At 33.0% G+C, this 27,594-nt stretch overlaps 11 protein-coding genes across 11 annotated transcripts; 4 read left to right on the forward strand and 7 right to left on the reverse strand.

Annotated features, from left to right (window-relative positions):
• Nucleotides 1-321: 321 nt before the first annotated feature.
• Nucleotides 322-3,763, reverse strand: BX664DRAFT_363925 (Rho GTPase activation protein; the record flags this gene model as incomplete). The annotated part of the gene is made up of 9 exons (XM_051548394.1): nucleotides 322-991; nucleotides 1,078-1,606; nucleotides 1,674-1,797; nucleotides 1,864-1,930; nucleotides 2,005-2,427; nucleotides 2,492-2,586; nucleotides 2,675-3,225; nucleotides 3,295-3,666; nucleotides 3,739-3,763. 9 exons carry the CDS (start codon nucleotides 3,761-3,763, stop codon nucleotides 322-324), a joined length of 2,856 nt encoding a protein of 951 aa, XP_051402796.1.
• Nucleotides 3,764-4,403: 640 nt separating this feature from the next.
• BX664DRAFT_257243 (uncharacterized protein) lies at nucleotides 4,404-5,022 on the reverse strand (the record flags this gene model as incomplete). The annotated part of the gene is made up of 3 exons (XM_051540499.1): nucleotides 4,404-4,563; nucleotides 4,616-4,727; nucleotides 4,917-5,022. 3 exons carry the CDS (start codon nucleotides 5,020-5,022, stop codon nucleotides 4,404-4,406), a joined length of 378 nt encoding a protein of 125 aa, XP_051402797.1.
• A 2,060-nt stretch (nucleotides 5,023-7,082) lies between these two features.
• On the forward strand, nucleotides 7,083-10,143 carry BX664DRAFT_324275 (transketolase). The gene is made up of 7 exons (XM_051543808.1): nucleotides 7,083-7,462; nucleotides 7,749-7,816; nucleotides 7,888-8,044; nucleotides 8,122-8,408; nucleotides 8,479-8,549; nucleotides 8,609-8,926; nucleotides 9,033-10,143. The coding sequence occupies exons 1-7, from the start codon at nucleotides 7,170-7,172 to the stop codon at nucleotides 9,873-9,875; spliced, it is 2,037 nt and encodes a 678-aa protein (XP_051402798.1). The 5' UTR covers nucleotides 7,083-7,169; the 3' UTR covers nucleotides 9,876-10,143.
• A 159-nt stretch (nucleotides 10,144-10,302) lies between these two features.
• BX664DRAFT_324277 (SNRPB2 protein) lies at nucleotides 10,303-11,267 on the forward strand (the record flags this gene model as incomplete). The annotated part of the gene is made up of 3 exons (XM_051543809.1): nucleotides 10,303-10,512; nucleotides 10,598-10,770; nucleotides 10,838-11,267. Coding segments are annotated over exons 1-3 (338 nt in total), but the record flags the coding sequence as incomplete, so codon positions are not given.
• Nucleotides 11,268-11,687: 420 nt separating this feature from the next.
• BX664DRAFT_291506 (uncharacterized protein) lies at nucleotides 11,688-13,381 on the forward strand. The gene is made up of 3 exons (XM_051541946.1): nucleotides 11,688-12,222; nucleotides 12,281-12,865; nucleotides 13,005-13,381. Exons 1-3 carry the CDS (start codon nucleotides 11,776-11,778, stop codon nucleotides 13,032-13,034), a joined length of 1,062 nt encoding a protein of 353 aa, XP_051402800.1. The 5' UTR covers nucleotides 11,688-11,775; the 3' UTR covers nucleotides 13,035-13,381.
• A 380-nt stretch (nucleotides 13,382-13,761) lies between these two features.
• On the reverse strand, nucleotides 13,762-14,698 carry BX664DRAFT_363929 (RNA polymerase Rpb3/Rpb11 dimerization domain-containing protein; the record flags this gene model as incomplete). The annotated part of the gene is made up of 6 exons (XM_051548395.1): nucleotides 13,762-13,881; nucleotides 13,938-14,014; nucleotides 14,093-14,231; nucleotides 14,296-14,414; nucleotides 14,487-14,536; nucleotides 14,595-14,698. 6 exons carry the CDS (start codon nucleotides 14,696-14,698, stop codon nucleotides 13,762-13,764), a joined length of 609 nt encoding a protein of 202 aa, XP_051402801.1.
• Nucleotides 14,699-14,831: 133 nt separating this feature from the next.
• Nucleotides 14,832-17,024, reverse strand: BX664DRAFT_324285 (uncharacterized protein; the record flags this gene model as incomplete). Its single annotated transcript, XM_051543810.1, has 6 exons — nucleotides 16,818-17,024; nucleotides 16,690-16,730; nucleotides 16,489-16,616; nucleotides 16,360-16,426; nucleotides 15,111-16,278; nucleotides 14,832-15,045 (listed from the first exon to the last, which is right to left on the reverse strand). Coding segments are annotated over exons 1-6 (1,625 nt in total), but the record flags the coding sequence as incomplete, so codon positions are not given.
• A 417-nt stretch (nucleotides 17,025-17,441) lies between these two features.
• Nucleotides 17,442-19,757, forward strand: BX664DRAFT_324287 (uncharacterized protein). The gene is made up of 10 exons (XM_051543811.1): nucleotides 17,442-17,545; nucleotides 17,619-18,282; nucleotides 18,346-18,508; nucleotides 18,599-18,783; nucleotides 18,852-18,924; nucleotides 18,996-19,041; nucleotides 19,121-19,177; nucleotides 19,239-19,346; nucleotides 19,473-19,596; nucleotides 19,661-19,757. The coding sequence occupies exons 1-10, from the start codon at nucleotides 17,470-17,472 to the stop codon at nucleotides 19,749-19,751; spliced, it is 1,587 nt and encodes a 528-aa protein (XP_051402803.1). The 5' UTR covers nucleotides 17,442-17,469; the 3' UTR covers nucleotides 19,752-19,757.
• A 392-nt stretch (nucleotides 19,758-20,149) lies between these two features.
• BX664DRAFT_324289 (uncharacterized protein) lies at nucleotides 20,150-20,971 on the reverse strand. Its single transcript, XM_051543812.1, has 2 exons — nucleotides 20,830-20,971; nucleotides 20,150-20,757 (listed from the first exon to the last, which is right to left on the reverse strand). Exons 1-2 carry the CDS (start codon nucleotides 20,927-20,929, stop codon nucleotides 20,546-20,548), a joined length of 312 nt encoding a protein of 103 aa, XP_051402804.1. The 5' UTR covers nucleotides 20,930-20,971; the 3' UTR covers nucleotides 20,150-20,545.
• Nucleotides 20,972-21,267: 296 nt separating this feature from the next.
• BX664DRAFT_324290 (uncharacterized protein) lies at nucleotides 21,268-23,073 on the reverse strand. The gene is made up of 5 exons (XM_051543814.1): nucleotides 22,788-23,073; nucleotides 22,478-22,712; nucleotides 21,843-22,401; nucleotides 21,612-21,750; nucleotides 21,268-21,543 (listed from the first exon to the last, which is right to left on the reverse strand). The coding sequence occupies exons 1-5, from the start codon at nucleotides 22,854-22,856 to the stop codon at nucleotides 21,388-21,390; spliced, it is 1,158 nt and encodes a 385-aa protein (XP_051402805.1). The 5' UTR covers nucleotides 22,857-23,073; the 3' UTR covers nucleotides 21,268-21,387.
• Nucleotides 23,074-25,517: 2,444 nt separating this feature from the next.
• Nucleotides 25,518-26,263, reverse strand: BX664DRAFT_61615 (uncharacterized protein). Its single transcript, XM_051549656.1, has one exon. It carries the CDS (start codon nucleotides 26,168-26,170, stop codon nucleotides 25,727-25,729), a length of 444 nt encoding a protein of 147 aa, XP_051402806.1. The 5' UTR covers nucleotides 26,171-26,263; the 3' UTR covers nucleotides 25,518-25,726.
• Nucleotides 26,264-27,594: the final 1,331 nt, after the last annotated feature.

The raw sequence follows: 27,594 nt of genomic DNA on the forward strand, positions 1-27,594 counted from the left end.
ATACAATTAAAGAAAAGAAAGGAAGAAAAAAAAAGTCCAACGAGGTAACAAGATTGATTCTTAGTCGTCATCTATGATTTTGTACCGGGATATGTTGAATATGATCTTTATTAAAGTAAAATAATGTACAGAGAAGGTAGAAGAAAAAAAAAAATATAAACTATATATATGCCAAATAACAAAACGCGGTTGTGGGGGGAGAGAATATGATGAAGATGAAGGTGGGCTATCTATAACCGATTAAGCAGAGTAGAATCTATTATTATATATAAAAGAAGAAGATTAATTTCCTGAAATCATTCCACCATCTTTTTTTCCTACTTACTTTTTGTTAATCATATATATTAAAAGATTCACATTGACCTTGATCATTCCTTCCAGTAGAGTCATTGTTTGTACACCTTCGAATTGGGTTTGCAGTAATTGTTCGTATTGAATATCCATATAGATTGAGGTGGCACTCCAATTAGCATAACGACCTTCCAAATTGACGATCCCGGCTTCATCCATCGATAAGGTAATATCAATCCGATCATAATGTTTCTTTTCCACGCCTTCCAGTGTGATGATAACTCCACGATCATGTAATTGTTTTGCCGTATACTTGTAAGAACCAAACGTTGGAAGCTTGCCCTGTTTTGTCAAGTTACGCATATGGAAGTATTGACGAGTGAATGGCCACATATAGCGTTGTTTCTTGCCACGTTGTTTCTTTTGTGCCATAGTATCCATAGATAATTTCAAGTAATCTTCGTAACTTTGTCGTTGATCAGAAAGATAAGCCTTCTTGGCTTGTAAATGACCAAGGGTTGTTTTAAGTTTGGTGATTTCCTTTTCCCGTGTTTGACGTCGTGTGTTTTTCCCTGTGATGTCTTCAGCGATCATATTGAGCAAGCCTTGATAATTATCTTGTTGTGTAATACGATCGACAAATTTTTCCAAATGTGCTGCAAGACGTGATGTAATAGTCTTGAGTTGGAAGAATGTAAGACTATAGAAAAAGAAGAAGAAGGAAAAAAAAAAGAAATAGATGGGTTATTCAAGATATCAAAGTGGAACATGAATATATCAACTTACTTATTGATATCCAAAGGTGTATTTCCCAATTTCAATGATCGTCGCTTCTTAGCTATAGACTCATGGTAGTTCACACCTTGATCTTTGTGAGGTAAGAATTCCCTTTGCTTAATTTCCATCCATTGTGCTTCATGTATATCTGTCACTGGTTGTTGGAAGATATCTAGCAAATTTGGACCCGATTGGATTTGAATAATATAGACCACCAGACGCTTTGTATCCACAATCAATTGTTGAAGTTGAGCAGTAGAATCTTGAGGAATATCATCATCCCTATTAGTAAGACGTAGACACCAAACAGTTGTTGGAAGCTGGACACCAGGTTTAAAAGGAGAAGGTCCAAGATCAGATATAATTTCGAATAGTGTACCTTGTTTTTTGGGTGCCAAGACTTCGATATGTTGTTCAATCATATAGTGTAAATGACATAATTCATAAGGTGATATGTAAATAGTAGGTTTTTGAGTTCTTGCATGATCATCCAAAGCATCCATTCCAAAGTGGGTTTCAGGATCTTCAACATCCGCCACTATCGTATTATATGTATAAAAAGTATCGACATTAGTAATCATACCATCATGTTTTTCTTTCTTTACCTTTTAAGAACCATTCTGCAAATCGTTGTCCAGCGTGGAAAACATAGTCATTCAATGGAGCCAAAAACATATCATCAGCATCAAAAATCTTGCCACTGGAAATTTGTTGAAGCATTCTTGATATCTAAATCCAAAACATAATGTGAATCTACAACGAATCAATATAAACCAAACATTTACGAACACTTACTTCGGCCAAATTTTTTCTTTGATGAGGATTGATACTTCCATCTATCACATCATAATGCTCGGGTGCACTACCAAATAAATAAATAAATAAATAAAAAGTCAAACAGAGGGATTCAAACCATATATGTCTACTTCTACTTACACAATCGCAGGATTCAAGTATCGGTAATAGATAAAATAGGCCAAGATCTTGGTGACATTTTCAGAGGATTCATTTGGGAATTTGTGTTCTAATACAAGACGTAGTTCACGAGCCACTGCACGTATACCATAGGGAAGGGCATCAAGGGTGGAGGTAATAGCAATCAGGAACTTTTCAGTGATTTCACGAAGGTTTCGAAGGTGAGTAATAAAGACATTTCGTACTTCTTCATCAGCAAGGGCTTCTTGAGAATTGACAGCATGTTTTCGGCGTGAAGGCAGACCAGTTCGACTTTCTTCATCATTCATCACCTTGTGGTAAATACCTACTGGATCTGTTTCCAAGTCTAAAAATTCATTATTGACTACTTCATTGACCAAAGGTGTCAAGATTGTTCGGAAGAATTCCCGTTCTTTTGCTCCACTAGAATATATAAAAGCAGAATTTAACATAAATATTGTTCATTCTCCATATTTTTATAGCTTACCGGTTTGTTTGAACCACCAACTTCATAAATGAATAATTGCCACGCATAAATTCTTGAGGACTTTGTACATGTTTGATTTCTTCATCAATACAGAACTACAAAAAGGATAAGGATGGTCCGTAAATCAAAAAAAAAAAAAATAGATATGTCTCCATCTTCTTTTTTTTTTTCCCTTAAACTTACTCTACACAAGTTGATAAGTAAATATTCTTCACGAGAATTAGTAGCATAACCAAACAAAGCCAATATTGTGGATTCAATACGCTTATGACCATCCCCATCTCCACCAAAGTCTTGAACCCGAGTGATAGAGACCAATTTTGCCAAATGTTTGGGATCGGTTTGTAAAAGATAGACTAATTGTTGATAAAGATCCAATGCATTTTGATTCTTCTGATTGATATTCCGTAATGTAAATGGATTTACACTTTGACTGGATGCTTCGGCTTCAGCAGCAGCAGCCATCTGTGAGAATCGACGATGTTGTTCTTTTTTTCTTAGTGGACCAGTGACCTTGAGGACTTCATCAATAGTGATAGCGTTCCTGACCAATAATGCAATCTTAGTATCGATAGTATTCACATGTACATCTAATTGATTGTTGTCTCGAATGGATTGAATCACTTCTTGTCGAATGGATTCTAATTTGACTTCAGAGTTATAATCCAGATCACTATCATCCAATAAATGTATAAAATTCTTGACAGTTCCAACCGATGGATTCTTTTGAGATACTAAATGATAATAATAATAATAAGAGATAAATTCTTTTATTGTTGATCACAAGTCATACAAAAACTTACCAAGTTCTTGTTGAACATTATGAACGAGTCTATTCATAGTAAAGCCTTCCTTGCGTACATTACGATCAATTGAGTCCAAGAGTCGATTGAGTTTCAATCTTGCCAAATAGCCACGACAGTTTGTTTGTAATTTGATAACCCATTGTTCATTGCATGTTTCAAAAGTGATACGCTTGTTTTCCAACTCTCGTCGACAGAGTACACCACGAACTCGAGCTTGAAGATGATTCACATGAGATTGAAAGAAAGTGGACCGATGGATTTCTTGGACCTTTTCAAATTCACGACGAGAGAGCCATTTGCGGGCCAATGCTTGACATTTGATTAACTTTTTGATATTTTCAGGTTCAGACCAATAGGATGGCTTAATTTCTATTATGCATAATGTGAGGTTAATGTTATAAAATAATAATAATAATAATAATAATAGTAATAATAACTTACGTCTTTTTGGTTGTTGCTGTAACATAGGTGAATAGTACCGAAGTTCTTCTTCTTCAGAGTCACTTTCTTCCACAATCAAATCAGGAGTAGCTGCCACTATTTGTTGTTGTTCATCAAAGGGAATGATATCAATCTTTTGAAATTGAAAATCAGAATTCAAGTCAATATCTTTTCGATCCAATTCATCCTCTAGATAGGAACCAATAGTTGTAAAATTGGGTAGTTCAAAACCATAACCATCCAGAATTTTTTGTGTTGCAGAAAGTTCTTCGTCTATAAATATAAATAGTTTTATTTAGTAATTGTACAGTTTTATACATTTGAATACTTACTTGTGAATTCAAGTTCACCAAGTAAATTCTTTATATTGGGTGCCAAGTTCTTTCGTGCTAATAGGTGACTATAAAAGAATATAAAATATGAGTTCGATATATAATATTTATGTTATTTACCTTAAAGCGTGTATACAAAATATGACTTTTGGGATATTTTTCTTATCATAAAGATCAGTCAATTCAAACCAAAATGTTTGAGGAAGCTTAATAACATGTAAAGCTTTGAAAAAGGAATTAATATTTTCAGAATGTAAGAATTTATGTTTTGTATCCTAAAGAAAAAGAAAAGAAAAAGAAAAAATAGGGAAAAGATGAGAAAAACCAAGGGATTTAATAGTCCGATTTTTTTTTGATTCTTACGCTGATGATTTTGTGAACAATGCCAGGAGCAATCCAAGATGCTAGTTTTGCTAAAACGATACCGTCTTTCATTGAATCTTCTAATTTAGTGATTGGATCAATTGTTTCTTGTAAACAGTTCTCTATCCATCTAATATAATACAAAATGAGTTCATTGATTCATCATGATGATAAATACTTACTCTTTCGCTTCACCTATATGACAAAGGTATTCATAAGCACGTAAATTGTTTCGCTGTTTATCCATCCATTGACTTGATGTATGATTTTCATTCTTTTGTAATCGAATTCGACCTATATGATAATAATAATAATAAAAAAAAGAATGAGCTCATTGGTAAATCCTTTGTCATTATTTTTTTTTTTTTTACCATGTAAACCTATTATCAATCAAATAAAAATAATAAAAAAAAAAGTATAAAGAAAGAAAAGTTTTAATTAGTTACTATTATTGATAAATATAAAAAAAAAAATCATTATTACCAATAACATCTTGAGCATCGTCTGTTATAGTCGGTAGATGAAGGTCAGAAAGATTATTTTTTCCAGTCATCACTGACAACCTTGTTAAAGGAGTAGACTGTGCCATTTATTTCTATTGATATGAAATGAAAAAAATGGAAGAAAGAGTAAATAATATCGAATAAGTGGTGATGATGTAAAAGAAAGCTTTATCCCATAGCTTATTGTTTAGACATTGCCATATTAGGAAGAACAGTAAACATCTTACCGCAACAAAATCCTTTTTTGGCGTGCCACTTTTGACAAAAAAAGAAAAGAAAAAGAAAAACAATAACAGTTCATCGCATTCATTTTTTTTTTATTATTATTATTTTCCACGAGCAAGCGAAAATAAGTATCTTCCATTTTTCTATGATATATCAAGGATGATGCCTACTCAGAATAAAAAAAAAAAAAAGATTACTATCAATGTCATATTGGTTTAAATGACCGCCTGTAATGCAACCAAAAGCAACTTCGATACATTCTACTTGATAATCTTTTCTTTGAGGCAAAATACATCCTGTGGCTTTGAATAAATTACCCTTTTTGTGTCATGATGGAAACTGAGTTTTGACTATACTTAAATGTTCTTACTTGTCCCTGATTTCTCACTTCCAATCTCCGTTTATCAATTATCATCATCATCGTCATTATAGAATCATCATCATCATTTAGAATTCAAGAGTGATAGAATTGCATAAAAAATATTACCATTTTCTCCATAATCGCCAACCTATTATTATTATTATTACTATTATTATTATTATTATTATCATCATCATCATCATCATCATCATCATGATCATTGTATCATCATCATCGGGGTATTCATCATAAAGTCATCATCGTTATCGAATGATCATAGAAATATCATCTTGAATCCATAGATTTTGATATGATGGCAGAAAAAAAGACAGAAAGTTTAGCGATGTTACACAATGATGCAATAATGTAAGTATCGTGCCATAGTAACTACTAGAAACTACCTACCCCACACGAACTAGATGATACCCATTCTTTCATTGTTACTTCTCTTTCTTTTTCTTTTTTTTTTTTTTTTTGATGATTAGTGAAAAATTTTATTTGTCAGTACCACTGTAAAATAAACTCAACAAGATGGGTCCTAGATATCACCTTATTTAAAAATAAATGACAACAAAGTCAGATCTTGGTTACCCTTAAACCTCTGCACGGTCCCTTTTATGTTGTCAACCATTATGATTACTTCATACATGGATGATTTACATGCAAAAGCGATTTCGTAGAATAACATTTGGTTGTATCATACATCATCAATTTTAAGGTGAAAATTAAAAGATGACATATGAATGATATATATAAAATAATGATTCTGTTAGATGATATCGCAATGATTGTTATCATCATCATCATCATCAAAGTTGAATTCATATGAAAAAAAGAAAAATGGTAGAGGCGGAAAGATAACGAAATGGAAGGACAGGTTACCTCTTGTACTTTTTGAAATTATATGACGTAAATATTTGATGAAAATACGATAATATAAAATAAAAAAGACAGAAATATATATATCCTTATAAGATAGAGACATAAAATATATTCTGAACAAAACTTTATCTTCTTGATTTCTTGTAGAAACAGGACTTTTACCATATAGGGTCTAGTGATAGTTCCCGCTTATCGATACGAAATGTGAGAGAATAAGATAAATATATTATTATTTTTTTAAAATCATTAAGATGAGGGAATGAAAAAAAAAAGTTTCACATATGTTCTTACAGCAATGATCATCATCATGAGAGTGAAATGTTTATTATTATTATTATTGTTGTTGTTGTTGTAGTAGTAATAGAAGTAAACAATATAAAGTTTACAGCTTTGCCGTTGCCTTTTCAATTGGACAACAAAAAGAAAATATCCGTGTGGGAAGTGTAACTGTTAAAATCATCCAATCGCTGAATAGAAAGATCGCCATACCAAATGGTGTACTGTTTTGATATAGGTGTACTATACGAACCAATGAATCCAAACTCGACCAATCAAATAAATGGATTTAGAAAAGTAAGCGCTGACAAAAAAATAGCTGATGTTTAAAAAAGGCAGGGTGTAAAAAAAAAAAAAAAAAAAAATTGAAACCAATTTTTTTCGATCGTTCGGTTCCTTTTTTTTTTTTTTCTTTCTTTCTTCTTTACCACTTTTTTTTTCTTGGTAATCTCTTCTCTCTTTTTTTTTTTTCTTATTTAATCGTTTAACATGGTGAAATCTATTGAACAACAAGCTATTGACACTGTTCGTGTTCTCGCTGCCGATGTCGTTCGTGGTGCTAACTCTGGTCATCCTGGTGCTCCTATGGGTTGTGCTCCTATGGCTCATGTTCTTTTCAACAACCACATTACTGTGAACCCCAAGAACACAAAGTTTATTAACAGAGACCGTTTTGTCCTTTCTAATGGTCATGGTTGTGCTCTTCAATATGTCTACTGGCACTTGTTAGGTTTTGACGTGTCTATGGATGACCTCAAGCAATTCCGTCAACTTGGCAGCAAGTAAGTACCTCTCCTTGTTTGTGTTGGTTTTCTCTTGTGTGTATTTTTATGTATATATTTGTGTATACATTATATGTGTGTATGTGATGTTTGCGTGTATTGTTTGCGGGAAAAACGGAGAGTGTGGTGATAGATAGTGAAACTTTTGGTCATGTTTATTTTTTTTTTTTTTTTTGTTGGGGGAAACATGATTGGAAATTTGTTGTTCCGAAATTCGTCCGGTCTGGTTTCTTATTTACTTGTTGCTGACATACTCTTTTATTCTTTTTTACTTGCTTAATAATAGGACTCCTGGCCATCCTGAATCCAACGATACTCCTGGTGTTGAAGTTACCACTGGTCCTCTTGGTCAAGGTAAAATGAATAGATGGGAAAATCATCAGTGTATCGGAGTGACTCATTTTCTATTTCAATGTTTTAATTAGGTATTGCCAATGCTGTTGGTTTGGCTGCTGCTGAAGCTCACTATGCTGCCACCTTCAACAAGCCTGGTTATGAACTTTTCAACAATCATACTTTTGTTATTCTTGGTGATGGTTGTCTTCAAGAAGGTGTTGCTTCTGAAGCTATCTCTCTTGCTGGGTAAAAAAAAAAAAAAAAAAAGATAAGAAAAATAGTTTGGATAAATATGAATTAAACTTTTTTTTTCTTTTTTATAGTCACTGGAAGTTGGGCAAGCTCATTGCTTTGTATGATGACAACAAAATCACTATTGATGGTTCTACTGAAGTCTCTTTCACTGAAGATACCATCAAACGTTTCGAATCCTATGGCTGGCATACCATTGTTGTTGCTGATGGTGACAACGATATCGAATCTATCAACAAGGCTATTGAAGAAGCTAAGGCTGTTACTGATAAGCCTTCTTTGATCAAGATCAAGACTACTATTGGTTATGGTTCTTTGCTTCAAGGTGAAGAAAAGGTTCACGGTGCTCCCCTCTCTAGTAAGTCAACATATATATATATATATGTAAAGTATTTTGATGATCTTACATTATTATTTATTGTTATTAGATGATGATATCAAGCAAGTCAAGCAAAAATTCGGTTTCAACCCTGAAGAATCATATGTTGTTCCCAAGGAAGTAAGTTTGATATATACTATAAACGAATTAATTATCTAAATCATCAACATTTTATTTAGGTTTATGATTTGTATGGTGCTCGTGCTGCTCATGGTGCTCAAGCTGAAGCTGAATGGAATGCTCTCTTTGCCAAGTACAAGCAAGAATACCCTGCTGATGGTGAAGAAATTGAACGTCGTTTCAATGGCAAGTTGCCTGAAGGATGGGAAGCTGCTTTGCCCAAGTTCACTCCCTCTGATGCTGCCGTTGCCACTCGTAAGCTTTCTGAAGGTGTGTTGACTGCTTTGTCCAACATTGTCCCTGAAATGATTGGTGGTTCTGCTGATTTGACTGGTTCCAACTTGACTCGATGGAAGACTGCTGTTGATTTCCAACATGTAAGTAACTAAAAAAAAAAAAAAAATAAAAACATAAAAAAAGGAATAGCAGTGAAAAGAAGAGATATATTTGACCTTTTTTTTTTTTTTTTTTTTTTTTTTTTAGCCTTCTACTGGACTTGGTGACTACACTGGTCGTTATTTGCGCTATGGTGTACGTGAACATGCTATGTTTGCTATTATGAACGGTTTAGCCTCTTATGGTGGTATTATTCCTTATGGTGGTACTTTCTTGAACTTCTTGACCTACGGTTGGGGTGCTGCTCGTTTATCTGCCTTGTCTCATCTTCGAGTGATCTATGTCATGACTCACGATTCTATTGGTCTTGGTGAAGACGGACCTACCCATCAACCTATTGAAACCTTGACTTTGACTCGTGCTACTCCCAACATGATGACTTTCCGTCCTGCTGATGGTAATGAAGTATCTGGTACCTATTTGGTTGCTCTTGAAAACCAACATCGTCCCTCCGTCATTGCCTTGTCTCGTCAAAACTTGCCTCAACTTGAAGGTTCCTCCATCGAAATTGTCCGCAAGGGTGGTTACATTCTTCAAGATGCTCCCAATGCCAAGATCATCTTTGTTGCCACTGGTTCTGAAGTGTCTCTTGCTGTTGATGCTGCTAAGAAACTTGCTGCTGAAGGTGTTCCTGCTCGTGTGGTCTCTATGCCTTGTACCGAACTCTATGATGAACAACCTGAAGAATACAAGAAATCCGTTCTTACTCCTGGTATTCCTGTGATCTCTATTGAATCTCTTGGTGCTTGGGGTTGGGAACGTTACTCTCATGCTCAAGTTGGTATGACCACTTTCGGTGCCTCTGCTCCTATCAAGGATTTGTACAAGAAATTCAATATTACTGCTGATGCTGCTGTTGCTAAGGCTCACAAGGTTATTGCCCACTTTGAAAAGGTTGGTTATGTTCCTGAACTAGGTGTTTCTCTTTAAATCAACAACAACAAATAATAATCGGAAATGTTAGTAAGTGGGATGATGGATGAAATAAGATAAAAGAAAATGTGATCAATTTTGTTGTTAGTCATATTTTGTTATGAATCATAGTATAGTAATAATAGTATATATATATATATCTCCTGTTTATTTTTTTTTTTTTGTCAATTCATTGTTTTTTATTTATTCTTTTATTCTCATTCTCATCTTTTATATTCATGAAATAAAAAAAAAAAAAGATAACAATCCGGGCCTTTGTATCATACTTTCTAGTAAAAAGTGTTTCATTTAATGTTTTCTATTATTATTATTATGATGATGATGATGATGGCAAGCTAAGAATATATACTTATCTTTAAATGATTGGGAAGGAAATTTCTTTCAAGTAGTTCTTTTTATCTTTGGCACTAGAGAGAGGGGTAATGAATGCTGGTGTAAAAATTACTCAGTCACGATTTCCGAAGGTTTGAAGCTCAATTTTTTTTTTCTCTCTCTCTCTCTCTTTCCTTTTTTTCTTTTTTCTTTCTTTTCTTGTCACGGCACGATATACATTCATCTTTGGCTTCAATGGCTGATATTCCTCCTAATCAAACATTATATATACAAAACTTGAACAATCGGATTCATCCATTAGGTAATTCTTTTTTTTTTTTTATAAAAAAGGGAATCGCGGTATCTTTGACTGATCTTTTTTTATATATTTATTTATGGGAGTATAGAACTTCAAGCATCTTTGTATAGTTTATTCACAACCTATGGTCATATTTTGGATGTACGTGCCTTGTCTACAGAAAAGTTACGTGAACAAGCATTTGTTGCATTTGTCGATGTAGCTGCTGCTACCACTGCCATGCGAAGTTTAGATGGATTTGTATTTTATGGCAAACCTATGGTAATACTTGAGAAATAGTAGTATTTACAAAACTAGTGATTCTTATTATTATTTTCTCTTTTTATAGAAAATCCAATATGCAAAGAATAAATCAGATGCTGTGGCTTTATTGGACGGTACTTTCAAGTTAAGGACAAAAAAGCCAACATCAACAACTTTAGGTAAACGGGATAACGAGACAACGGATCAACAACAATCAAAACAAGCAAAGATGGACGATTCTGAAAATGACGATGATAGTGATTAGAGGACCATTACAATAGTACTTTTGCTTTTGGTTCTATACTGTTGATTTCGGCACCTGCACATTCATATATACACTTCTCATAAGACAACTTTTTTTATACAACATATATACGCTCACACACGCACTCTCATGATCTCTTTGTATACATATTACTTTTTTATTTCTTCCCTTTATTTTGTTTGTCATTGGATGTTTTTTTTTTATATATCTGAATAAACTATTACAACATTTTGATATTATGCCATCACAAGCCTTTATTTTTTGTCTTTGTATTTGTTCTTTATTATTCTCTTGGGTACAAATAAAAGTAATCATGTGCCTCTAATACTACCTTTATTTTGGAGTCATCATTGTATTGACCCTTTGACATCACTCAGTTAACCTCGCTCATGAAACAGAGCGTATATAGTGTGGCTACTTTCATTTTTATCATAATGATTATATGATCATGATGATGCACGTAATAAGAATGATGATTTCATATAATAATGATGATTCTGATTCTGGTTCCAATTTGGATGATGATGATGGTTCGCATATCTTGGTCAATGAATATCCTTTTTTTTTTTTTTCAGGTGGATGGTTTGACCTGGAGGAAATTTAGACGCCGTCCTTTTTTTTTTGTATTTTCATATTGACTTACCACTATTTTATCGCATCTCTTTCATTTTTTTTTTTTTTGTTTCAACTTTTCATCTTTTTGCTTTTATATACACAACTTTTGCCATCCTCGTACATTAACGTCATCATCTATCATTATGCCTCATTCCTATCTAGTCATTGGTGGCAACGGATTTCTTGGCCGACATGTGGTTGAACAAATCCGACAACGTCAAGATGGATCTTCGATTGCCGTGTTTGATATTAGCGAACCCACGGATCCTGATGCCGATGTTATTTACCATGTGGGTGATTTACGTAAATATGAAGACGTGTTAAAGGCCATGACACAAACCAAGATTTCGGCTGTTATTCATACAGCATCTCCTCCTCATGTCAATTCTAGCAATCCTCCTCGGGATCTTTACTTTTCCATCAATGTCGATGGTACAAAGAATGTGATCAAGGCTTGTCAAGAAGCCCATGTGCCTATTCTGGTTGTCACAAGTTCTGGAAGTGTTATTTCTACTGGTGAACCCATGTTTAATGTTGATGAAACTACTCCTTATCCTCCTCAAGCCATTGATGTTTATACTGAATCCAAGGTAAATCAAAAAAAAAAAAAAAAAATACAGTCTATTCAATGCTTCTTTTTTTTATTAGATTGAATGTGAAAAAGTGGTATTGGCAGCAAATGGTCAAGGTGGTGTACAAACATGTACGATTCGACCCTCTGCGATTTTTGGACCTGGAGATCGTCAAATGATTCCTGGCTTATTAGAAGTATGTCAACGTGGACAACATCGATTCCAAATTGGCAATAATACGTCGTTGATGGATTTCACATATGTGGGTAATATTGCGTATGCGCATGTACTTGCGGCAGAAAAATTGGCCTTGTCTTCGGATTCTCCTGTGGGTGGTCAAGCATTCAATTTGACCAACGGTACTCCTGTTCCATTTTGGGATTTCGCTTCCAAGGTTTGGTACGAATATGGTATGGATATGCCCAAATCAAAAAAAATCATTCTCTCCTACAATGCCAGTATGGTGATTGCTTATATCAGTGAAACTATCTTCAACATCAAGGCTCTCTTTTGGAACAAGGATGATCTCAAGGAAGGTATGACCCGTTCTCGTATCAAGCAAGCCATGAGTTCTCGCTACTTTAACATTGATAAGGCACGCAAACTCTTGGGTTATGAACCTATCATTGGTTTAGAAGAAGGTATCAAACTTGGTCTTGAGGTAATCAACGCAATAAAATAAAACAAATATAAAAAGATACTGTCGTTGATGATGATGATCAAGTCTCTCTGTTAACAAAGAAATAGTACTGATCTTTTTTTTTTTTTTTTTTTTTTTTTTTTTTTTTTGTGATGATTAGTATTACAACGCCCATCATGGTAAAAAATAGATCTAGCGTAATAGATACATTGTTTAGAACCATTCTTTTTATTTTACATTATTAATAGTATTATTTTTTATTATTGTTATTTTTACTGTTTATTCATATTTATCTATCTCCTATACCGAATAATAAAAGAAAGACTTTGTTTTTGGATCCTATGTCATGGTCCTGTATCTATCATCATCCAACAACATCAACGCGACCAAAATTATGACCATACCTGAATTATCAATTCATCCAATGTATATTTTATTTCTTTTATATATATATATATATATATATATATATATCAAACAAACAAAAAAGATACTAGAGTAACAGATCTATCTTAAAAATTCCATCCAGAGTTGTCTTGTTCCTTTGTATCCACTTCTTCTTGTATTTGCATTTGCACATAGGCCAATTTATCCACCAAAGTCTTCATTGCCATGGTCACCACTTCTTCAGGTGATAAAGATCCCACTGTCTAATAATTCAAAGAAAAGTATGAATATATTGACACTTTTATATATTATTTTACCTCTGTTTCAAAATAAAACTTGTCTGGTTTTGCATTATAATCAAAAGCTATTCAAAATCAAATAAATATGAGTTGATTTCTCCATTGTTGATGATCCATCAAAACTTACGTTCATCTTTCTCTGGTTCTCTTTCTTCCAAAGCATTCTTGCTCTTTGGCCTAATCCCAAAAAAAAAATAAGTTTCCCTTGTTCCCTTTGTTTTCTCATTTTACTTACCATTCAGCTTCAGATTCTTCAAACCAATATGTTGTATGCCTTAATTTGTTATGAGGATCATATTCAAATGCTACACCACTGACTGGGCTCCATTTAGCATGCTCCTTGGCCACACCCTTAAAAAAAAATCATGGTTAAGTAAATGATCCCTTGCCATTATTCCATTCATTACCTTCTTTGCAATACACTTTAGTTTTAATTCGTGTCCTTTTCTTAACTTGACAAGAAGAATCCCAGTATCATTTTTATCTAATCACATATTATACATACAAAGCAAAGAAAAAGAAATTAGATTCATATATATGTAAATATATAAATATATATTACCTTGAGCAACAGGAACAAAGGCAGGATTGGAGGTGATTAAGTCTCGACTGGTGACTTCTTTTGTTCGATCTTCTGTACATTTGGCATGAAGAGTTAATTCTACTGAACATTCTGGACAATATTGGGAACAAGTGCAATCCTACAAGATGAAAGATGAGCATATACAAAAAAAAAAAAAAAAAGATAGATAATACTAGATTTACCCGTGTATAACGTAATTTTTCAACTTCTCGACTGTCAATAGGTACCATACCTAACCGATGTGCTAAGAACTCATCAGCAAGGACTGTTGTATTTGTTTCGATTTCCACCATGTCAATAGCTACAATAGAAATAGATCAATACAACTTGTCTATTTTCAACCGATCTTGATATATTTTATTTTCAAACTTACCAACTGTAGGAACTTCAGCAATCATCACACGTCGAAGTGAATTGGCAACACTAGATAATAAAGTTTGAATGAGTTTGGGTACATAGATTCTTTGTTTTTCTTTAATACCTCAAGTCAGTATCACTAAGTACAAAATTAATACTTTCTTTGGTTAATTCACGAATAGTAATATTAGGTCCACCTAATGCCCTATATGATCCACCAATATCCATTGTAATAAATAAAAATAAAAAAATAAATTGGGATTGATGGCGTATAAATATACAGAAAAAAAAAAAAAAAAAAAAAAGAAAGAGGTGCAATAGACACAAAAAAAAAAAAAAAAAAAAAGAAGGAAAACTAGTGTTACATTTAAACGCCGCCTAGGTTGATGGTCGGTCATCATCTAATCCATTTTATTCATGATACGGAAAACATTTGAGTCAATGAATAAAAAGGCAGGGGAAAACTAAACAAGCTAAAACTAATCATCCGTTGAAACATTAATATTTATACTAAAGTTTTCTATTTTCCTATCTTCCTTGTAAAACCGGTATAAAAGATCAAAGAGACCACGATTCTAGGAAAAAAAAAACATTAGTATCAAGTGAGATTTATCATTGTTATTTTTTCACTCTCTTTTACCTTGAGATGATCCACAATAGCCTGAGTATATTCTTCTTTTGTCACCATCTTTTTCCGTCTCGATTGCATGCGAATATCGATATCGGCCCTTGGATGTTGCTGCAATGGCTGTTGTTGTTGATCCATGACGTTGACACCATTAAAGGATGATGCTGAAGTAGTAGAAGATGAAAGAGTTGGACCAGGTGAACCATGTAATGCTGCAATAGAAGATGTAGCTGAAGAGTAACCTTGTTGTTGCTGGTGTATATTGCTTATTGGACCTAAATTGGATTGAGAAGAATGTCCACCGATCATCCCACCTTGAAGAGCCTGTAATAATGATGCTGAATTTCTTGGTGATGGTTGATGATGAGGTTGTTGTTGTTGTTGTTGTTGATGTCGAGGATCCATCATAGGTATAGCTGGTTGATATGCTTTGGTCAATTCTTTCCCAAATAATATATGAGGAGGAGGCATAGTATTGTTTGTGTTGGGAGTAGAGGAAGAAGCTGAAGGATGAGGAAGAGATGAGGTTGTCGTTGGAGGATGACCCATTTGTTGATTGTAGTGAACAGGTAAAGTACCATAACCCAAGGAAGCAGGAGGTAATGGTGGAGAAGGCATGTGCTGTATCTTGTCATCCACAGTAGCCCTTTTCAATAATTCCAATAATCTATTACCATTATCTCCAGGAGGTTGTACATGTTGCTGAGATGGAGGAGAAGGTCCATGAGATTGTCGTTGAGTATCATTCTCCATTGTTCCTTTTTTCAATAAATCCATTAATCGAGCACTATCGGAAGTATCATTCGATTGAGGTTGCATGAGTTTAGCAGATGGTAAGATAAAATCACAAGAAGCGTCATTATGGCCAGATGGAGGAAGTGATGTCCCATGATTTCGTTGTGTATCCGAGAACGATTGTAAAATAGTTGGTGATGGTTTGGATGATGGTTGTTCCGTTCGTTCAGGACCATATTCATTGGGAGGATGATGGTGAACAGGTAAGTTTCTAGTTAATAGCGCCCATAGATCTTTTGTTGAATCCCGAGGTGATGTTGACGATGATGAGGATAATTGATTCGGTTGATTAGGAACAGAGGGTTCAGGCATAGATACATTTGTTGTTGTCGTCGCTTTTTGATTTGATTTTGCTGAAAGTTCTTTCTTAATACCATCATGTAATCTAAAATTTCCCATTAACAAAAGGGGGTAAAAAGGGAGTTAATATACTACGTGTATGAAAGAGATCCATCTAAAAACTTACTTTGTAATCTTGGTCAAAAGTCTTTGTCTATCACCTTCTTCATAGAGCCAAAATGCATATCGTTCACCTAAAGAGTCATATAAAGAAATATTACATAAAGTCAAGATGATTGTTAAAGTAGAGTTTTACCATCACTTGTTGAATAAATAATAAAGTTTTGTTGTAGATCCATATCATCAAAGTCAGTTAAATATAAAGTATAGTTTTCCATAGCCAATCTGTTCATAATATATACAGCAAAATAAGGTGGTATTTTTCTAATAAAGAAAACAAAGAGTAAATAAAAGAAAAAGAAAAAGAGTTTTCATCTTCTTTTTCTAAATCTTATACCTTTGTACCAAAAATAAGACTCCTTCAACAGACTTTTTCACCTATTACCAATTAATAAAATAAAATAAAAGGTCAATATCTTTTATATTCTTTTTATTTTTATTCTTATTATCGTTTTTTATTTTTACCCATTCGCGTTTTTCATTTGAAAAATAATAAAGTACAGCATGAGGACTTTGATCAAGTATATTCACAATAGCTGGGTCATATCGTCTAATGGCCTTCAAGTTGAGTTTTTTTCGTGCCGCTTTATCCATAAATAAGTTATAATAATAATAAAAGTAATACTAATAGTAAATGAAAAAAGTCCTTTAAAAACTATAAAGTGAGAAAAGAAAAAACAATAACAAAAGAAAAAAAAAACAACAAAATCCACATTTGAAAAAAAAAAAACCAAGCGGACTCTAAATAGTCATACTCGTTCGTTTTCCACTTTTGGAGTCTTGTCATATTGAAAAGTATATATATACATCATTTTTCTTTTTTGTATCTTTAAATCAAATGATTAATTTTGAACTAATAATATTATTATATATATAATTTATATTTTTCTTTTTATTATACGAGTTAGATACTGTAAATTCCATTTTATCATATGTAATTGATTCGACTTTGCCTTCTTGTCTCATCACTACGTAGGTTTTTTTTTTTTTTTGGAAACACAAAGCTTTGATCTGTGTTTGAATTACATTGTGAGAGAAACATGAAAAAAAAAAAATAACATTTTTTTCATGCTTCTTTTTTTCTCTTATTTTGATATCACTCTTTTAGTGTAATTAAATGGATGTACAAAGAACGGAATATAAAGATTGGAAGGAAAAAAATGAAGATCTCTTACTGAAAATAAAGAAACTAGGTCAATTTAAAAGAATAAATAGTTATAACAATATATTTTCATTACTCACTCTATTGTTATTATTTTTATATAGAATACGAGATTGATCGCGTACAAAAGGTGATTGACGAAAAACAGCAACAGTTTGGTAATCTGGAACAATTAGAACAATCTTGGATACGACAAGAACAACTCTATGATGCCTATGATACCATTTTTGAACAATTATTAACACCTCTACAGAAACAACAGGAACAACAACACAAACAACAACGACGTGAAGTATCAGCTCATCTTTTGACATCCACCGCTCTTCTATGTCACAAAATTGAACGATGTTGGCATGGTTCCTTCACACGATCCAGTAACAAAGAGAATACGATTCGAAGCGATGGCAACGATATAGACGACAATGATCACCATTCTCGACTTTCAAAAGAATGTCAAGATCTTGAACGCGATATCCAGAAACTCATGACAACTCAAAACTCGATAGATTATTTTGCGTCCATAGATACATTGTTACGACAAGAAATCCAACAACAACAAACGACAATAAAAGAGATAGAGACTCATGATAATCAGTTGGATGATAAATTGGATTATATTAAACAGCAGCAGAAGGAACGATTGCATTATATCATGACTTTGGAACAAGAAACTTCTGAATGGGAGAATCGGGTACATGCCTTGGAAACACGAATACGAGAACAAGCACGAACAAGATATGATGATTCTGAAGTCCAAGAAGCGTTTATGTAAGTGAAAGTCAAGGATTGTTATAGATACCTACTCATATGCTTACAACTAATATGTATTAGGGAAAGTGTTTTGGCAAAGGCAACTGTTGGTGAGGAATCAAGTCGTTTGTCTTGTTATGAGCAGTACGTAGATGAGGTCAAGCAGGTATCAATAGCTTTGGAAGAAAAACATGGCAATTTGGATCAAATTCAAAAGGAAACAACAGATATTCTTAAGAAAATGGTAAAAATCGATTTAAGGTTGAATATTTATTTGTAACACATATGTACTTGCATACTGATCTTTTTTTCTTTTCTTTGATACTTTATATAGTCTGACAATAGAAACAAAATTAAATCCATCCAAAGTCTCAATCAACAAGGTGAACACCAAATTAGATCACATCAGCAGGATAATATTCAACTTATAGAAAGTATCGGAATCTTACAAAACCAATTGAAGGACCAGGCGAAGGAAAAGGACGAGGATTTATGGACTAGTATTGACAAGGGAACAAAGTAATACCTTATACTTAACATTCCTGGTGACTGATCATCTTTTTTTTTTTTTTTTTTTTTGATGACAGTTCTGGAATAATTGAAGAAGAAGGATCACCCATTAGTCAGATAGGGAAAGTGCTTGATCCTTATTGTAGATCAGTAAGTTGATTGACGTTATATCTTTATTATCATCATTATCGTTATTGACTCACTTGTTTATATATATTTAGACTCCAAACAATGCTCTTTCGAATCTGAAATCTTTACTTCTACGTTGTACGAAATCAAAAAAGTCTACCACCTATTTCGCAATCACTCACTCAATTCAATTTTTTTTTATCCCTTCTTATTATAGTGCAACATCTTTCATCACATCAAAAGACAACCATTTCTCGCGAGTTGGAAGCATTAAGTAAGTTAATAGAATATGATTCATCATCATATTGATTCTTTTTTTTTTCCTGCAAACGTAGCATTGGCATGGACTGAAGAATTACAAGAAAGAGGTATTCCATTGGTGAATGTTGAATCTGAACAAGATGCTCTTGATACTGTTATACATGCTGTCAATGCACTACAAGGTAATCATCATTCCACCAAAGGACAAGATTCGGGAAGTATAGGCTGTAGAAATAATTATTAATACAGGCTAAAAAAAAAATAAAGGATAGATTCACTCACTATGTTAGGATTTTTTTTTTTTGTAGTTCACGTTGATAATGAATGGGATGAATTTGTCCATCAACAAGAAGCGCAACTATCAAGTAAGATAGATGAACTGAATGAACAAAAAGAAGAATGGAATTTGACTAGGAAGCTATTGGATGAAAGGTAAAAGGAGAAGAGAAGATAGTTGGCATCATTACTTGTAGTTAAATTGTGTTTATTTATATAGAAACACAATTATAAAGGGAAACATAGGAAGTGATTATACCGTTCAAGAAAGGAACTTGGAAGAATGGTTTCAACTTTTGGATCAAATGTAGAATATCTTTTTTTTTTTAATTATTATTATCATTTTGAATAAAAATTACGATTGTAATTGAATACTATAAAGAGTTTTTGTGTTAGAGATGAATGATGATATTTGTTTAATAATGGAAAAGGAAGCACTGGGATTATGACGTATAGACAATTCCAAAAAGAACAGTACCATGACTCGAAAAAAAAAAAAAGGAAATAGGTCTGTGTGCAAAATAGAGAAGAAGAAAAAAGAAATGATCAGGACATCACACGAAGCACAAGGCAAAAAAAGGCAAATGACCATGGGCTTCGTTTAACACTCAACTTTAAAAATATGAGCGGCTACTGTTTTCCCGCGCGCAACATACCAGTCAAAATGAAACCTATAATAATAACCTTTTTCTTGACAAGCTTTCTTTTTTAACAAGTATCCAAACAATAAACGATAATCCTTTGTGACACCATTCCAATGAGAACAACAACAAATATAAAAATAAAAAAAAAAGGATAAAAATAAAGGAGGTCTATTTTCTTACATAATCCAAAAAAGGGAGATTGGTGGTGAATGAGGAGAGGGGACACTAATGACAAATAAACATACGCACACAAACACACACACAAAGAAATCCAAAACTAAAAAGAAACGATAAAAGAGGAGGTGGGGAATACTAAAAAAAAAAAAAAGAGAGAGAACAAAGAGGGAGAGTTGACAGAGGAGAAGGAGGAAAGGGAAAAAAATTATATGTATAAGAGAGGAGAGAGATAGAGAAAGCTAAAAAAAATTTTTATCAAAGAGGACTAATACAGACCAAAGTATCTACCGTTCATAGTTAGCATTATAAGTTTCAGAACACCGAGGATGTGGAAGTGAGTTTGAGGATGACTTCTTTTTAATCATAACGGACATGCGTTTCCCTAAAGAGGATCGATATTGCGTGCTTGTAGGTGTTCTTGCTTGTGGTGGTGGAGGAGTTTGGTCACTATTGTAATAAACACCATCGTGATAATGTTGGCGATAATATTCGGTATCTATTGAATGAATGAAAGAATCAAGGTTATGCGACTTTGCTCTGTACCTTTTTTTTTTTTAATAATATTTACCTCTAGAATCATATTCAGGAAGAAAAGTACGTCGTTTGGTATATTTTTCTACTTTCCATATTTCAATTTGAGACTTTAACTTGTCTATCAAGCCAACCATTGTTGTTGTATGTATTAATAAAATGAAGAAGAAGAAAAAAAAAAAGAAAAAAAGAAAAAACAAAAAAGAGAAACCAAAAAAAAAAAAAAAAGTAAATTAAAAAAAAAAAAAAAAAGAAAAACCTTATAGTTGGAGTTTAAAACTTTTTTTTTTGAAATAAAGTATCAAATGGTCAATGGATGATTTTGCTACCCCGGCTTCTTATTATAATCAACTTAAACGATCTCCTTTTCACTTGACTCAAAAGAACAAAGAGAGAAAGATAAAGAATACTAAGATCTATTGTATCGTATTAGAACTTGAAATACAATATTCATCATTTGAAAAAGACTGGTTCATATTTTTTTTTTCAAACAGTAACTATTTTCTTTATTATATAATCCAAAACAAAAAAATATGGTATCTATCACCAACAACGTCCGTATATCTATCTATCCATCTATCTATCTATGTATAACCTAAACAATATTTTCCTTCCTTAACGCTTTGGCACATTCTTGTTTGACATGACTTGCTCGGTTCGTATCATATACACCATGTTGATCGAATTGTCTTGCATAGAAAGCACATTGTTCAACCCGATAATTCTTGTACATGCCATCTTGAATCATTCTCTATAATAATTTAAAATGGAGAACTCGTTAGAATATATGATTTCCTTCTTTTTTTTTCCATTTCTTACCTCGCCATCTGTTAAACGATTTTCAGGTTCTTGTCCAGATCGAATGATAAAAGTATCATGTAAAACATAAAAGTTGGCCCCATTCAAATAAGTAGCATAAACACATGCCGATAATTGATCATCAAATCGTTCTTCACACCTATCATCAGAAAAAAAAAAAAAAAGAGAACCATATTAAGATTTATCCTTTTCTTATTTTATCCGTTTTTTTTTTTTTATTTTATTCTTTACCATGGATGATTTTCCTTTGTAGTAATATAAACAGGACCATAATGATAATCGTATTCAGTGACCAAGTAAGGTTCGGATGCTACACGCCAATCATCATAAGAAGATGGACCAAAGTTAAGAGGCCAATGATAATCCAATAATCCCATCCGTCCAGCGTCCACCCAATCAATGATCCCATCTCGGTCCTTAGGAAATACATTTGTTTGTACATTGTTGCGTCGAGGAAAGGCAAATGTAGGTACCACAAGAGCATCACCTTGATCCAATCGTTCCATCGTTGCTGTATTGGTGGATAGGGAAATAGATGATGGTAACCATAATACGTGAATGGGTGTATGCATAATGTACTGAGATCGACTGAATAATCGAGCCAAATTACGAGCTGCTTGAAGTCGAATACGTGTGGTGTGTTCTGGAAGAAGAATAACATGGAAATCAACATATTTTTGAAGTGCAGGTCTTGTTTCATATTCACGTCGAAGTCTAGATAGGACTTGTACTGCATGCCCTGAATTTAATCCATCCTTGGCTTCAATTTGAATCGCTGCTGAAATAGAACCTATCCCCATTAAAATAAAAAAAAAATCAATTCTTCTGCTATCTTATAACCTCTTTTTTTTTTTTTTTCCTATTACCTTGCCAATGTGTTGCCATAATTTCCAAAGAATCCATATCATCCAATGTCAACACAGTAGTAATACAAATAGATGTAGGTGGTTCAGTAGCAGTCATCCAAAAAGGTCGAACATTATCAGGTTGTCGTAAAGATTTACTAAACATTTTACTGAGTCGTAATTGTGTATTCAATAAGTTTAATTTGGAAGATGGTAGTATGTGAGTTGGAGAGGATGATTTTTTTGACACTTGCAACTGAGATACTATATAAAAACTAAAGGTGAATAAAAAAAGAAGAATAAAAAAAAAAAAAAAAGACGAGTATCGTACCTTCAGAAGGAGAAGTTGTGGTAGAATAAAAGAATTGAGAAGCAGAGAATAACATACTAAATAAAACATAGGTATAGGCTATCCAACGAAAAATGCGAGATTTCCATAGTTTTTGATACCATTCCATTGATGAGAAAGAATGTGATGAAGTCTTTTTATCTTGTTTCGCTAAAGAAGGTGGACATGCTGTTGTCAAGGATATTTTTCGTTGATGTACTTTTGGGTGACTACTATTCGTTGCCCTTGACATTAGAAATAGTAGAATAAAATAATATATATATGTAAAGGGATAAAGAAAAAGAACAAAAAAAAAAAAAAAAAAAAGAAAGGATGGAAAATGAGAAAATCATTTAGTAATTTAACTTCCCGATTTCACTTTACTCGAGTAGTACAATCCCATTGAAAATCTATCAGAGAATTAGGATTCTCCCCACGTGTTTTTCTAATGAACCTGTTTCCCTACATTGTCAAATATAATTCTAACCTTTTATCTTTTAGTATATAAACATATATATATAAAAAAGATGATCTACATGATGATGAATGATAACTAATTTTTGATGATAATCAACATTACCCATTGACTCTTGAATGGAGAATAATGACTTTTTTTTTTTTTACTCATTCAAACAGAACATGCAGGAGTTATATATGTATGCGAACTTAAAGTTGGTCTGGACTCTATAAAATCAACATCCAAGATGGAAATAGATAAATATAAAAATCTTTTTTTTTTTTATTCTTTGCAACACCTGATTCCAAATAAAAACGATCTTCGTTCATCTCATAATTACCCAAACAAGGTTAATTTATATGTATGTAGTTTTGTTTCCCGACATTGATTCTCTACAAAAAGAAGAACATTATTGTTCCCTTTCTTTTTATTTGCATTCAGTAATAGGATGATTTTCATCAACTCCATTAATATCTTATTTCAACCAAATGGAAAAGAAATCATTCCGGAAACAACATCCGAACATAGTCGTACAATCATCCATTATCATCCCATGGTTACAATCATCACCCACAATTTTACGTGTGAGAGGTATTTCAGATTCACGCCTAACCTTAGCTCATAAAGATAAAAATGTCATTAGGCCTACTCTAAATGTGATCATTTCAAATTCCGGTCTCCCTCCAAAGAAAAAAAAATGCTCTTCTCTCTCACACACACATATAAAAATATATATACACTTGAATTGAACAATTCTTTTTTCTTTTTTTTTTATTTTATTATTCATCATTACTTTCTTTATTGTTTATTACTATGGTAATAATACATAACTTACCCATCTTCCTTTACTTCAGAATATAGATTCCACTAATATTCTAAAGTAAACTATTTTATTATGTAGATATAATGGAGATACTATAACAATAAGAAAGGTTGACTTTTTATTTATTATTATGATATACAGTATTATTGTAGTATTTAGTTTAGTTTATTTTTTTTATTATTATTTTTTTTATTATTATCGTTATTTAATAAAGACTATTCATTATAATTATATCATAGTTTAAGAAATAATATCATTTTATATAAAACTATTTTATTTGATCTTTACGTGTGTTAAGGTACATTATTTAACCCTCCGAATACTTTCTGCATAAATCAAACTTAATAACGATGATCAAGATCCTTTAACACCCCAGAATTCATTATTCAATCAATATAAGAGATATTCCAATCCATTCAACCAAATCATAACATACAATACTATCTTTTGATCCAGAAAGTATTGCTTGTAATCACTGACAGAGACCTGTATCTTACACAATAGTTCAATTTTTTTTTATTCATTTAATTATATAAAAGAATAAACTAGACGATGTCACTATATACATAAAATAGTTAACAATCATCAACCAGTCAAATTCATCCACAATCAATCTGGATATATGTCCCTCATTTAGATAGATATTTGTTCTCCCTGGTGTTACAAGAAAGAAAGAAAAAAAATATATTAATTTCCTTTTCACTATAGATATTAAGAGAGATATCAAAAAAAAAAAAAAAAGAGAATGATAAAGGTATTTATACCTGTTCACTTTCCTTTCTGTATTCTACTATTGTACTACCTTTCTGTTTAGAGATGAAAGAGATAATAAATGTATGATCGATATCTCATGAAAAGTAAATCAACCAAAGGATAAATAAAGTTTCAATCAAACTAGATGAAGAAAACAAAAAGTATTGGAGAATGAAAGGAAAAGGAAAGTAAAAAATTCAAGCAAGATGCAATGCTACACTAAAATAGGTTGTGTGGAAGGCGGATTTTGAATCATTGGTTCCTACCTCTTTTCTTTTGATTATTGAACGACCTTTTTCTTTTTTCTTTTCTTTTTTCTTCTTTCCTTACTTTTATATAGGGTGATTCTTTTTTTTTTCTTTTATCTCTTTCTTCATACATGGTTGATAAAGATACAACTGACGCTGAAAGTTTACGACAAGCAAAACTTGTTGCTGCACGAAAAAAGGTAGCAATGAAAATGATTTATTAAAAGAATAAATCCACTAAACAATAATTCATCATTTATTTTTTTTATTATAGCTCAAAAAGTTTCAAAGTAAAAGATTAGACCAACAAGAAAGAGACAATGAGTCAGTCAATGGAAAATCAGTACAAGAAGAAACTCAAGTGGTCGCTGACAACACACTTTTTACAAATCAAGGTTCACCTCTGGTCAAAAGGTAATTCATCTTTTTTTTTTTTCTTATAGATATCTTTCTTATTCTCCTTATTCTTTCTATATTAGATCTGACAGTATATCAATTGATATGACCCCTCCAACTAGACCCAGTATTATTGACTCTACTTCACAAGCACAACCTCTTTCTCTTCGCGCCCATTCAGTCACGTCACCTACGTCTCCTGCTTCAGCTCGAACTTCGCCACTTGCCTCTCCACCTCCTCCACAATCAGCTCGTGCATCTTCAATCACATCACCACGAATCCAAACATCATCTTGGCAAGGAATAACAAACGACAAGAATGATGAACAGCAACAAAGCAAGACACTACTTGATCTGGACGAGGGAAAAGAATCATCCATCCAATTACAACAAGAATTGAAAAGACTAAAAGAGAAATATGAAGAGATGGAGATGAATAAACATGAAGAAATAAAGTCCATGCATCAACAATTACATGATTCTGTGGAAAAGCAACTTTTATTGGAACAAGAACATAACAAGCTGAAACAACAACTCTCTGAAGCCAACACAACAACTTTGTCTCACCAAGAAAAAGCAACTGATCTTCAATCTTCTTTGGAAAAAGCACAAAATGAAATCCTACGTTTGACAAATTTACTTGAAATGGCCAATGACAATGATCAAAAACAGCAACATGGTGTTGAGAATGTGGATTTTTTATCATCATTAGATTCAAATCAACAAGTGGAAATCGAAAACAAGCTTCAAGTTTTGCAACATGAACGTGATGAATACAAATCCAAATGGGAAGAAGCTTCAACAGTATCTGAAAAGCACAAAGCCATGGTGGACGAACTTCAAGCTTCCAATACTGATTTTCATGCTGAAACCACGCGATTGATAGATATGGTGAATGATCTCGAAGAAGAATTGGCAAGGACACAGGCAGACAATTATACCAAAGACTGTGAAATCAAATCACTCTCTACCAAGGTCATGGATCTTAAGAATGGAAGTACTGACAATATTCAACCTATCAATAACAACAACAACGATATCACCTCAACTGATATGAATCAACAAGATGAAACAGCAAGACACAAGCTTGAAGGAAAGATCCATAGTATGGAGCAACAAATTCATGATTACCAACAACAACTCAAGTCACAAACTGTGGATTTAGAAATGCTAAAGGAAAAATGTGATACCATGGAACAACAATCGGCCGAATGGAAGTCTCAACTGGATGGAACGAATCTTGAAATAGAAAGACTTCAAGCAAGCCTGCAGGAGAAAGACAGCAGCATGACCGAAAAGACCAATCAACTCACTCATCTACAATTAGATTATGATACCTTGAAAGAAGCAGCGAACAAAGGGGAACAACAAACAAATGAATTACAACAACTGTTGGACTCTAAAGAGATCGACTATTCCAATTTGACAGCAAGTCATGAAGAACTCGAAAAACAGGTAGTTTCGTTGAAAGATAAACTTGAAAGTATACAAATGGCTTCCTCGACAAAAGATATGGATATCAGCAAGTTCACCGAATCTTTACAACACCTTCAACAAGAAAAGGATGGATTGGAAAAACTATTTGGCGAAACAAAGGATATACTGAATGACAAAGATCAAGACATCGGTACACTTACCAGCAAACTTGAACTCTTGGAAAATGATCGGAACGCATTGAAAGAACAATTGGAAGCATCACAAGCATCTACAATGATGAAAGATAAAGAATTGGAAACAGCATCAGTAGATCTTGGCCATTTAGAACAGCAATACGCAACCATCAAGCAGACTTTGGAGGAAAAAGAGTCATTATATACCGATCTATTGAAAACAAAAGACGAAATTGAACAACAACTTCACGAAACAACTGCACAAAATGAATCTATCAGCAGGCAACAACGTCTAGTCGCAATAGAAAGAATGGATCACATCAACCAAAAAATCGATCATGTCATGACAACATATGAAAGAATTGAACGAAATGCGATCGATATTGAAGCAAAGATAACAGCACAGGAGAAACAACAATTGGAACTTCATCATTCTCGACAAGCATTAGCTCTAGCAGAATCTCAAATGGCGTCTTATGTTGACAAGCTCAAAGAAGTAGAAGCACGTGCAACGGAACAGCAA

This window comes from Halteromyces radiatus (genome assembly GCF_025201355.1).
Source record: "Halteromyces radiatus strain CBS 162.75 chromosome Unknown BX664scaffold_2, whole genome shotgun sequence".
Lineage (NCBI taxonomy): Eukaryota > Fungi > Mucoromycota > Mucoromycetes > Mucorales > Cunninghamellaceae > Halteromyces > Halteromyces radiatus.